At 46.7% G+C, this 13076-nt stretch overlaps 1 protein-coding gene across 1 annotated transcript in view; it reads left to right on the forward strand.

Moving 5' to 3' along the window:
* The first annotated feature begins 2006 nt into the window (after positions 1 to 2006).
* Positions 2007 to 13076, forward strand: part of LOC118731569 (cytochrome b-c1 complex subunit 2, mitochondrial) — a 28024-nt gene continuing 16954 nt past the window's right edge. Inside the window, exons 1-7 of the mRNA XM_036460224.2 lie at positions 2007 to 2159; positions 4711 to 4794; positions 5014 to 5163; positions 6065 to 6129; positions 7902 to 7958; positions 8331 to 8455; positions 11972 to 12069. Coding sequence (XP_036316117.1) covers positions 2127 to 2159; positions 4711 to 4794; positions 5014 to 5163; positions 6065 to 6129; positions 7902 to 7958; positions 8331 to 8455; positions 11972 to 12069 — 612 coding nt within the window. The 5' untranslated portion in view covers positions 2007 to 2126. The remainder of the gene's footprint in view (positions 2160 to 4710; positions 4795 to 5013; positions 5164 to 6064; positions 6130 to 7901; positions 7959 to 8330; positions 8456 to 11971; positions 12070 to 13076) is intronic.

Below are 13076 nucleotides of genomic sequence, written 5' to 3' on the forward strand. Positions count from 1 at the left end.
CACACACCCTGACACACACACATAGACACACACACACATGCGCGCGCGCACACTGACACATACACACAGTGACACACACTCCCACTCACACACACACAGACACAAACATACACAATCCCACACACTCACACACACACACTGACACATGCGCACATTGACACACATTCACACACACAGTGACACACACACATGCACACATTCACACACACACATACATTCACACACACATTCACACAGACACACAAGCATGCGGACACACACTCACACTGACACACTGACAAACACACATGCGCGCGCACACACACATTAACACACACACACACACACAAAAACTTGCACTCATACACACACTCGCACTCACACACAGACACACACACTCTCGCACTCACCCACGTGCCCTCACACACACACACACACACACACACTGACACACATACACACACTCACACATACACACACACTGACATGCGCACACACTCACAGACACACTGACACACGTGCACACACACACTGACACACACATTCATAATCACAATCACACACACTGACAAAGACACACACACACATACACTCACAAACACTCGCACTCACACACACTCAGACACACACATTCACACTCACACAGACACACACACATACACTCACACTCGCACACACGTACACTTTCACACACACTCACACAGACACACACAAACTCGCACACACACTCACACATATTCGCACTCACACACACGCACGCACTTGCACATGCACACACACACTGACACACACAGTGACACACACAGACACTCACACACACACACCCTGACACACACACATACACAGACACACACTCACACACTCACACACACATACACACTCAGACACACTCACACACTCAGACACACACACATACACAGACACACACACACTCAGACACACTCACACACTCAGACACACACACTCGCACTCACACAGACTCACACATACACATACACTCACTCACACTCGCACACACGTGCACTCACACACACATACACTCACACACTCAGACACACACTCACAACACTCACACACACTCAGACACACACTCGCACTCACACAGACACACACACAAAGACACACTCGCACACACGTGATCACACACACACAGACACACACACACACACCCTGACACACACATACAGACAACTCACACACACTGACACACACAGTGACACACACTCCCATTCACACACACACACACACACTGACACACATTGACACACATTCACACACACATTCACACACACAGTAACACACACAGACACACACAGACACTCGCACACACAGGTACAATCACACACACATACATTCACACACACAGACACACTCAGAAACGCACTCACACACACACTCGCACTCACACAGACACACACACATACACTCACACTCGCGCACACACACGTGCACTCTTTCACACACACACACACACAGACACACAAACTCGCACACACAGACACACACACTCAGACACACTCGCACACACACACGCACGCACTCGCACATGCACACACACTGACACACACACACAGTGACACACACACACAGTGACACACACAGACACACACACTGACACACACACCCTAACACACACATACACACAGAGACACACAGACACGCACTCACACACACACTGACACACACTCGCACATTTGCATACACACACACACACACTCTCGCACTCACACAAATCCAAACGTTTCCCTCCCACACAAGCACTTCTTTTCCTGCTGAGCAGAGCCAGTCCGGGAGCCGGTCCGCGAGCAGGAGGCCTCCCCAGCCTGGAGCCCAGAAACGCCGCCTGCGGGCGGCCCGGGCGGGAGCGTCCGAGCGGGGCTGCTGGGGGCGCCGCCCGGAGCGTAGAGCGCGGGCCGGATAGAGCGGCCGCGGGAGAGCGCCCCCGGGAGCAGTAGAACGCGGGCCGGATAGAGCGGCCGCGGGAGAGCGCCGCCCGGAGCAGTAGAGCGCGGGCCGGATAGAGAGGGAGCAGTAGAACGCGGGCGGGATAGAGAGGCCGCGGCGCGGGGGACGCTGGGAAAGTCTCGTCGCCGGCCACCATCTTGTTCGCCGTTCAGCGGTGACCGAGGGTCAGAGGAATTGGAGCCATGAAGCTGCTAAGCGGAGCCGGGTCCTTCGCGGTGAGCGCGGCGGCGGGTCGGGGCGAGCTGTGCACGGGGGTCGGCGAGGGAGTGCGGCCGGAGCCGCCCGCGTGGGGGGCCCGGGCCGGACTCGGTGTCCTTCAGCTGAACCCGGCGGGCCGGGCGGGGCCGGGGGGCCCTGGAGGCCCTGGAGGCCGGGCTCGTGCTCCCCTTGGAGAGACCCGGGCCCGGGGCCGCGGGGCGAGGGCTTGGCCTGCAAAGGTCACCGCGGCCGCGGGGCCTGGTCCGGGCGGGGTCCTGCGGCCGCTGAGTGGAGCTTTAGGGGGAAAGCGGCTCCCGCCTGGGGGCGCCGGCACCGGCGCCGGCACCGGCCGGGAAGGGCGCGCGGGCTCTCCGTGGTCTCCCTCCGGCCCCCGGCTCCGGGGCCTGGGGGGCGGCTGCTCCCAGCCGGTGAGGCCGCCGTCCCCGGCAGGCGCGGGGGTCTGGGGTCGGGGACGCGCTGGGGAAGAAGCTCGGCTCGCTCTGCCCCCCCCTCCCCGGAGCGCCGGGCTGTCCGCCCGGAGGAGCGCCCGCTGACTGACCCGGGAGCCGCCAGAGGGAGGGTCGGAGGACGGGGATGGAGTTAACCCGCTGGCTGTTCCACAGATGCACCGTGCGTTACACACGTTCAGCGGTGACTCGCCCCCCTGGCCTGGGAGGGCTTAAGCTAGCCTGGCCAAGGCTCCCAAATCTCCCTTCCGCCCAATGGGGAGAAACTCCTCAAAAGTAACAATTGGAGCCGAGACCGGTTTGGCTCAATGGATAGAGCGTCGGCTTGGGGACTGAAGGGCCCCGGGTTCGATTCCGGTCAAGGGCATGTACCTTGGTTGCGGGCACATCCCCAGTAGGGGGTGTGCAAGAGGCAGCTAGCTGATTGATGACTCTCTCTCATTGATGTTTCTAACTCTCTATCTCTCTCCCTTACTCAAAAATCAATAAAATATATATATATATTTTTAAAAGTAACAATTGGAGAATACCAATGTAAACACATTGCAGTAAACTTGAAAGTAATTATTAGTGTTTCTAATGATAACATATTTTACATGCGGATAAATTTATACCAATTTTGTTATTTAAATGACCTAGTAATTCTAGGATGATTCTTTGCAACTGGTCTGAACGGGACAAGTAAGAAACAATCGACGCAGCGTCGCTGCTGAGGCACATTTGAAGGAACAGCACCTAACTCCCTTGGCAATAGACCCATGGGTTACTCTATTTAAACTTCTGTGCCCACATGTCTTACATTTTAACTTTTGGATAATTAAAAGCCAGGATCTCAAATAGGGCTAACGATACCACAACCAGCAAACAAAATTGATGATAAAGCAAAGCTGATTGTAATTGATCACTACAAAGTCTTGCAGCAAATGGAAACTAGGAACCAGGGAGTGCACTGCTGCCGAAAGCGCCATACAGCGCCCTCTGTCGTTCACATTTGATCATTTGATTTTGGCAGTACTGCGTTTCAGTCATTCTTAACGTGCACATCCACCAGTGACCTTGTAAACTTTAGGCATGGTCAGATAAATTCTCGGTCTTGGTGTGTCATTTGTCCAAGAAAAGTTATGCATTTTAGGTCCTGAGCCAGCATTTAAGAGGACCCTTTACCTTTCCAGTGGCTGCATGTTACACACTGGGATTCTGCGGTGGATGACGGTTGTTAATCAGGATGATGTAGTTTGTATCAGTCAAAGAAGACACAGCCCTTCAATGTGTCTCAGCACACAGAGTGAAGACACCGTGGGGAATACTTGGGGCTGGGTGGCAGTTTTCCTTGGTATACTTTGGCTTTTTAAAAGTGACTAAAATGATGAAAGAGATGTTATTTCGATTAGAAAAGAGACTAAAAAGACGAGACTCTTTGAGCAGTAATTCTAAAATCTGTAAAAGGGTGTGGTTTGTGACAATGCCACACTTTTTTTTCATTAAGGTATTACATGTGTACATATCTTACCATGGCCCTCTCCCCCCACTCCCATGCATGCCCTCCTCCCCAGAGTTTTGTGTCCATTGGTTTTGCTTATATGCATGCATATAAGTCCTTTGGTTGATGTCTTATCTCCCCCATATCTCACTACCCTCCCCTCTGTAATTTGACAGTCTGTTTGTTGCTTTACTGTCTCTATATCTACCTTTAGGTTCATCAGTTTATAATGTTCTTTATTATCCATAAATGAGTAAGAACATGTGGTGTCTTTCTTTCATTGACTGGCTTATGCTGAGTGAAATGCCACACTTTTTAAAATAATGTCAAAGCATTAGAGCTAGAAAAAGCCAGTTGACACTTGAATAAGGTAGTTTAAAGGTATAAGAAAATACAGTAATTCTTTACATAGTAAAAGCACCTGGTGTTCCTCAGGCTCTACAAATAAATAGAGGCTTAGGAGAGGCTTGGCTAACTGGTGGGCTCATAGTCCATCATCAGTTCACCAGCCAATCTTCCCAGGAGTTCCTTTACCGCTGAGCGCCATCTCTTGCTGGGCACAGAGGATACGGTGTGCTGTGTTCCTGAGAAATGTGTGTAACCTTCCTTTTTGTGTTTTAGAGATTTTATTCCCTCAAAGTTGCTCCCAAACTGAAAGCCTCGGCTGCCCCTGCAGGAGCGCCCGTCCAGCCTCAGGACCTCGAGGTCAGTCTCACTGAGTGATCCCCGGAACTACCCTGTTTCCCCGAAAACAAGACAGTGTCTTATATTAATTTTTTCTCCCAAAGTTGCGCTAGGTCTTATTTTCAGGGGATGTCTTATTTTCGGAGGATGTCTTATTTTCGGGGAAACACGGTAGACATGCCTTTGATCTGGGGGTAATACGAAGGCAGTGATCACATCTCTCCTTTATTTCAAATACAGTTCACCAAATTGCCAAATGGCTTAGTGATTGCGTCTCTGGAAAACTATGCTCCTGCATCAAGAATCGGTTTGTTCATTAAAGCTGGCAGTAGGTACGAGGACTCTAACAACTTGGGGACCTCTCACTTGCTTCGTCTTGCATCGAGTCTGGTGAGCATCTTCACTCCTCATTTAGAATTGCTGTGCTCTCTGGTCCTGCGGGAAGGAAAAGCATTGGACCTGCATTCGTTTGCTAGGGCTTCCATACACATGCTTCAGCCTGAGACGCTTCACCGTCAGGAACGACCTCGGATTTCACAGGCTCGCAGTCCCACTCCCGTGTCGGTAGAGCGCGTCCCCGCTGCCCGCTCTGGGAGGTCTTCCCGCCTCTTCCTTCCAGTGGCAGCAGTCCTGGGGCACCTGGGCTGGCAGCTGCCTCGCTCCGATGTCTGCCTGCCACACAGTCTCCTCTGTCTCTGTCCACCTTCCCTCTTCCTGGCTCTTCCATTCCTATTGGATGTAGGGCCCACTCTGATCTACTATGACCTCTTTTCACATACATTTGCAAAAGACACTTTTCAGATAAGGTCACAGTAACAGGTTCTGAGTGGATGTGAATTTGGCGGGGGACACTATTCAACCCTGTACAGTCCCCTAATATAACATGAAAAACCACAGGATATTTACCGCAGAGAAGTATTAAATTAGTGTTCATCTGGACGTTCATGCTAGAGCATAAAAGAAAAGGTTGTGTGTTTTTTAATTAAATTTGTTTTAAAGTACAAAAAATAAAATTATTCTTTCCCATATGCAAATCTCTTTCAGAAAATGCTGATGAATCCAGTAAGCTTGTATTTAATAACGGAATTTTTGCCTAAATGTACTTGATATAAAAAGTTATACTTGTGCTTTTTGGTGAACTTTATTTTATAACTCTTAAACTAAAAAGGATCCACTATTTAGGTAAAGTTGCCTTTGAATCTAGTGACAGTAAGATATAAAGTTATGATATAGTGTGCTGTTTGGCAAACAGCATTAAAAAACTAAAAACAATTGTTCTTTCTCTTTTAAGACTACAAAAGGAGCATCGTCTTTTAAGATAACCCGTGGAATCGAAGCAGTTGGTGGTAAATTAAGGTTTGTTAAAAATAAATAATAGTAAATAAATAGTGAAAACACCAGAAAATATTCTGTTATCAAGGTGGTTAAGAATTTCTTAAAGGAAAAAACTATTGAATTTGACTACATCAAAATGTAAGTCAACTGAAACTGGTTTGACTCAGTGGATAAAGCGTTGGCCTGCAGACTGAAGGGTCCCAGGTTCAATTCCGGTCAAGGGCATGTACCTTGGTTGCGGGCACATCCCCAGTAGGGAGTATGCAAGAGGCAACTGATCGATGATTCTCTCTCATTGATGTTTCTAACTCTCTGTCCTCTCTTCCTCTCTGTAAGAAGTCAATAAAATATATATATTTTTAAAAGTAAATCATCTTTATGCTTTGAAGTACAAATTTAACTAACTGGGAGTAGATATTTGCAACACACATAACGTGGAGAGGATTGTTTGGAAAAATAATTACAAGTTAGGGTGAAAAAAAACAACCTAAGAGAAGATGGATGGACAAAGGATAGGAACAAGCTGCTGCCAGGAGGGAAAGCCAGACACAGCAATCTCGACTTGTAGTGTGCTACATGCCACACCATCAGTTTGTGTGTGTTGCGTTGTTGTATTATGGGATGTGGAGATTATCTTTTACAATTTAGCTGGTGGGAGTATAAATTGATATAACTACTTCGGAAAGAATTAAGAAATATCTAGTGTTCTTAAAAATGAGCATATCCTAAAACCTAGCATTTTTCAATCCGCATGCACAAAGGTGTCTTTGTAGAACCTGGAAACAATGTGTCAGTGGCCACTTTTAGGAAAACGGGTAAAGTATGAGACTCTCAAATAATGGGACTGCTGCACAGCCGCTAAGGAATGAGCTTGAGCTACGTATCAGCATAGACTAAACGCAAAATGTCCTGTGGAAAATTTTATTTCAAGATTTTTTTTTTAAGTATGAGGCATGCATAATTTTTTTAAAAGCAGAATAATAATGTGTAATGCTTATGAATACGTTTGTCTCTAGAGTGGGAGAGAGTAAGGGAATTAGCCTGGGAAAGACACAAAGATCTGCAACTTCATTTGTCTTTTTTTTTTTTTCCTTAAGTTGTGCTAAAATATACATGACATGAAATTTGTCACTTTTAAGTGTATGGTTCTGTGGTAAGTGGCATGAAGCAACCACAGCACCATGCATCTCCAGGACGGGGGTTGTTCACCTTCCCAGCCCCTGCCAGCCACCTCTGTGTTCAGTCTGTTCTCCCTGCCGAGTGGAAGCATACAGTGTTTGTCCCTTTATGACTGGCTGACTTCACTTAGTGTCATGTCTTCAGGACTCATCGAGTGTGTGTCGGGATTTCCTTTTTAAGATTAAATTATTTGCTGTTTTGTTATTTTCTTAAAAATATGTTTTTAATATATTCTTCCATTCTTCAATTATAGTTGACAGACAGTATTATATCAGTTTCAGATGTACAGCATAGTTTTTGGGAGGGAGAATGTTTGTTTTTCCCTGATTTTTAGAGAGTGGAGGGAAGGGCACAGGGGTTGAACCCAAAGCCCAGGGAGGTGCCCCTGACTGGGGACTGAACCCGAGACCCTTCAGTGCATGGCCAATGCTCTGTCTACTGAGCCACACCAGTCAGGGTGCTTTCTAAATATTTTTAAAATTTCAGTTGATGCATGTATTTATATTTTTTATACTTCAGAATAATTTTCCCCCCCAAAGGAACTGGTTTGTTTAACAAATGTATAAGGGACAACTTCTGATGCTAATAACTCACTGTAATTATTTCTGATGCAGTGTGACTTCGACCAGAGAAAACATGGCCTACACTGCGGAGTGCCTGCGGGATGACATGTAAGCACCTGCACACATTAGGACATCTGCTTTTTTTAAAAGTTACCGATTTCAGAGAGGGAACATCAAGTTGTTTCCACTTATTTATGCATTCATTGCTTGATTCATGTTCCTGCCAAACCTACAACCTCGGCATATTGGAAAAATGCCAAAGCCAACTGAGGTGCCCGGCCAAAGCTAGGACATCTACTTTTAGAGAAATACCGGCTGCTCAGTTCTCAATGTAGCATTCTGACCTCTGAATTTGGTTTTGGGTTATGACTTGCCAAGTGCTTACACAGAGTTTTTGCCGCAAGGTTGAAGTTTAGTTCCATAGAAGGGGTGTTGGTGTTACATGTTTGACCCTGACTGGTATCCTGATGTCTCCCCCAGCGAGATTCTGATGGAGTTCCTGCTCAATGTCACCACCGCGCCCGAGTTCCGCCGCTGGGAGGTGGCTGCCCTGCAGGCTCAGCTGAGGGTTGACAAAGCTGTGGCTCTTCAGAACCCACAGGCTCGTAAGTGCCTTTTCAGGTGGCGTCCGTTGTTTCTGAGAAGATGACTTTATAGAGAGAGAAGGTGTCGCTGAAGTTTTTTCCTACTTGGGTTTGAACGTGCCTTTTCCATAAATTTGTCCAGTTTTTTAGATCTGTTGTTTGCTCTTTTGTTTCTAAACATTTATATTGTGGGTAATTTTTCATCTTTGATAATATAGAGATTATGGAAGCCTGGGCATTTTCCTGTCCCTCCACCCCCGGTTTGTTTTGCTTCCACCAAATCCAGCAGCAGTTTGTTGGTGCTGCTGATGTTGTTTATTGTTATGTATGCTGTTACCGTTTAGCCAGCCCACCTTTATTGGGTCTTTCCAAAGCAAGCTACTTAGTTTTTTAAAATGACTTTCTTTGTGCTCATATTTTATATCACATGTGTCAAACACAAGGCCCGCGGGCCAAATCCGTCCCGCCAGGCCTTGCAGTGTGGCCCGCACCGCGCTGTCATCACTGCACTCCGCTGCGTTTCCATCACAATGACAGTTTATGACTGTTCAGTAAACCATTCGGCCCGCGATTTAGGCTGGATTTTAGATTTTGGCCCCTTCTCTGATTGAGTTCGACACCCCTATTTTATATGGATGCAGTATTTGATTATTTCATCTTGACAAGTACAGCTGGAGAAACAAGTGTGTAAACAGGCACCACCACTGGAGTCACACGCATGTGCAGGCAGACCACTCAGTCTTAACAGGCTCCATACAGGATGTGCTTCGCTCCGCATGCAGGCCTTCCCAGGATGCCCGCTCGATTGGTCCTCAGCTCCTGTCGCCGGCCCTGCGGAGCTCATGCCTATGGAAGTGTGTGTGGGTGCAGGCAGCTGGGGCCCACTCCACAGCCTTTTTCAGAAGGCTCTGGAAGAAGACAGGTGGCTTCAAAAGTGGTGGAATGGGCAGACCTCATGGTGCCTCAGACCTGTCATTGATCTGCCCCCAGAGGAAGCCAAGCTGTACACAGCTTGGTCCTCCCACACACACCCAAGCGCAAAAGAGGCAGCCACCAACAGTCAATGGTGTGGAAGCTCCAGCCCAAGGCCAGTTATTTGCAACATCTGACATCAGCCCGCACCCAAAGCCCGCCCAAGTGGACCCAGAACCTACACAGCCAGTGTTGGACTTCAGACCACACCAGAGCCCAACCCAACTAGCCATGTGAAGAGCATGTGCACCTGCAGAGCGGGGTTCCAACAGGCTCCGGACCCTACTGGGAACAGCTCCGAGGGGGGGGGGGCGTAGCGGGTGGTCCCTGCACAGCAACTCATACACTGTGATCGAGGTTTATCTTTATAGTCAGCCACCTGAGGGCTAACTCCACCCATGAACAGGCCAGGAGGCTGCACAAACCCCCACAAGAGACATTCCTGGAGCACCTAGCTCAGGTGACCTGGAAGAGAGAGCCACTGAGTCCCACAAGAGCCATCCTAACAAGCTGGAGAGTCCTGGCAGATCTACCTAACACACACGGCAGGCAGGCAGGCAGGCAGCATGCAGACCCTAATCTCCCTGAGTGTGTGTGCAATATAATGAGTGCTTGGTTCATGGTAGCTGATACTATTGCACGGTGATACTTTGTGCTACAAAGGAGTATGATCGCTGTTACTCCCGACTTCTACCAAAGAAATACAGGTGTCCCCAAAAATGTATGCACCTTAACAGCTGATCACTCAATTGATGTTTCTTTCTTTTCAGATTTAACCCATTGGAATTATTCAAAGTGTGTATATATTGTGGGGAGATACTTTAGAGATAGAATGGTAAATTTTACACGACTTGTGTGTCTATAGTGGCTTCTTCCCTGCTGGTAGCAGGGAGGTCCTGCTGTCAGGCGTCAGCCCGTCTTCCCGTGCCGTACACAGTGGCCCTCTACAGAACACCCACTGAAAACCCTCTGGAGGCTTCTGGTCTGTGAGAAAGCCAGGCTCCTCACACGGACATGTGCTTACGGACATGGCTTGCCCTGGCTGCCTCCCTCGGTTCTTTTTTTTTTTTTTTTTAATATATTTTATTGATTTTTTTACAGAGAGGAAGAGAGAGGGATAGAGAGTTAGAAACATCAATGAGAGAGAATCATCGATCAACTGCTTTTTGCACACCCCCTACTGGGGATGTGCCCGCAACCAAGGTACATGCCCTTAACCAGAATCGAACCTGGGACCTTTCAGTCCGCAGGCTGACACTCTATCCACTGAGCCAAACCGGTTTCTGCCTCCCTTGGTTCTTGCTCTCCCGCCCCTCCTAGCTGCAGTCTCCCTTTGAATCAAATTGTCCTCATATTTTATGCCGTCGTCTCTTTCTGTTGCTTGAAATGCCATTCCCAAATCACCCCCCTGGCAGACACCTACTCATTCATCCCAGAGTTTACTTCTGTTAACTCCTCTATCTGTTCCCACTGCCTTCCCAGGTCCCTCTGCACTTCTGATGTACTATTGACATCATACCCATAATACTTGATCTCACCTTTTTCTTTTTTCCTCTCAACGATTTGGTTTTGTTTTTGGGGTGTGTTTTGTTTGTTTGTTTGTTTTTTCAGAGAGGAAGGAAGACAGAGAGAGAGAGAGAGAGAGGAAATAGGAACATCAATGAGAGAGAATCATTGATCAGCTGCCTCCTGCATGTCCCCTACTGGAGATCAAGCCCGCAACCTGGGTATGTGCCCTTGATTGGAATCCTACGCTCTATCCTCTAAGCCAGACCAGGTAGGGCTCTCAACATTTTGAGGATAGACTCGTCTCTGTATTGCCAGCACTTGCACAGGACCTGGCATCGGAAGATTGCCCGGCAGTAAGTAAATGAAAGGGACATAGCTCAAGCAAAGGCTCCAGCAGGAAGCAGGGACAGTACCAGGGCACTGGGGAGGAATACAATTTGGGGGTAGCATTGGCTCCTGAAAGCTAGTGATATGACCTGAACTTCACACTCCCTCGTGCCTCTCACCCTGACAGCTTCCTCATTACCTAGAGAGGGAACCCAGAAGTAAATATGTAGGTTAAATGATTTGTCCGAGGTCTTATGGAAAGTCAGACTTCCTTTATACTTTCCAGATAATACCAGGTAGATAGGGAAGTGTTTATGTGGATTCTAGCGTGTAGAAACTACTGTCATATGTATACTCTTTTCTCAGCAGTTTCAACTGGCAAAATTTTTAAAGTTGCCATAAAATGTCCTGGCCAGTTTTTCTCACTGGTTAGAGCATTGACCCGCAGCAAAGTGTTATGGGTTTGAGTCCTGGTCAAGGGCATGTACCTGGGGTGCAGGTTCGACCCCCCAGCCCAGTTGGGGCATGTGTGGGAGGTAACCAGCCCATGTATCTCACGATGTTTCTCTCTCCCCTCCCCTTTCCATCCTCCCTTCCACTTTAAAAATCAATGGAGAAAATATTCTCAAGTGAGGATTAACAAAATAAACAGTTGCTTTTTAAATTCTAAAACATGTTATCTTTTTTTTTAATTATATATCCATAACTGCTTCTTTACTTGTTTTTCAGGTATCATTGAAAATCTGCATGCTGCAGCTTACCGAAATGCCTTAGCCAATTCCTTGTATTGTCCTGATTATCGGATTGGAAAAGTGACACCAGAGGAGGTAATGTGGAACACTTACGTTTTAAAATGTATTTCTCTGCCCAGCCATCGTGGCTTGGGTTGAGCATCAACCTATGAACCAGGAGGTCACAGTTGGATTCCCCATTAAGACATATGTCTGGGCTCAATCCCCAGTGTGGGGTGTGCAGGAGGCAACCGACAATGATTCTCTTTCATCATTGATATTTTATTCCTCTCTCCCTCTCCCTTCCTCTCTGGAATCAATAAAAATATTTTTTAAATAAGTAAATAAATAAATGGGGTTTTTTGGGGTTTTTTTTTTTCCACATTAAACTGAACATTCATCTGCCATGTTGGGTTTATTTGCTAACTTTTTTAAAAGTTTTCATTGATTTTAGAGAGAGAGGAAAGGAGGGATAGAGAGAGAAACATTGATGAGAGAAACATCCATAGACTGCCTCCTGCAAAACGGGCCAAGCTGTTCGCTAATTTTTTTTTTTTTTTTTTTTTTTTTAAGAAATACATTTGCTTTTTCCCCCCATAGCTTTTTAACTAAAATTCTACCAGAACAATTTCTGTATGTTTTAACTTTAAAAAGTTTTATTACATGAGGGACTTGATCATTTCAGAAAACAGTGACAAGCAAAGGGAAGGAAACGATCTCGTATCCTAAAGGCAGTCCATGTGGACAAGTAGGGTTATTGTCCTCTAGACCTTCTCCTGGGTGTGTCATTGGAATACTGTTCAACCACTTATATTATTAATTGATGTGGAAAAATTCCATAGTGTATTGTCAGGTGAAGGAAATGCAATTTATGAATAGGATATACCAAACGTCCCATTTAAAAAAAAAAAATGTGTGTTGTGTCAACTATAGTTTAAAAAAAAAAGAGTAATAAAGTATGTATCTCATAGATAAATACCAAAATGTTAACTAAGATTGTCTCAAGTTATTAGCATTTTTGAAATGTGTCCCTAGGCTAAAGGGAATTCTAAAGAAATTAGTCCTTGAATACTTTGAGCAATGGCAGCATTCAATAGAAAAAC

The sequence above is a fragment of the Pipistrellus kuhlii genome, unplaced genomic scaffold, assembly GCF_014108245.1.
Source record: "Pipistrellus kuhlii isolate mPipKuh1 unplaced genomic scaffold, mPipKuh1.p scaffold_m20_p_31, whole genome shotgun sequence".
Taxonomy (NCBI): Eukaryota; Metazoa; Chordata; class Mammalia; order Chiroptera; family Vespertilionidae; genus Pipistrellus; species Pipistrellus kuhlii.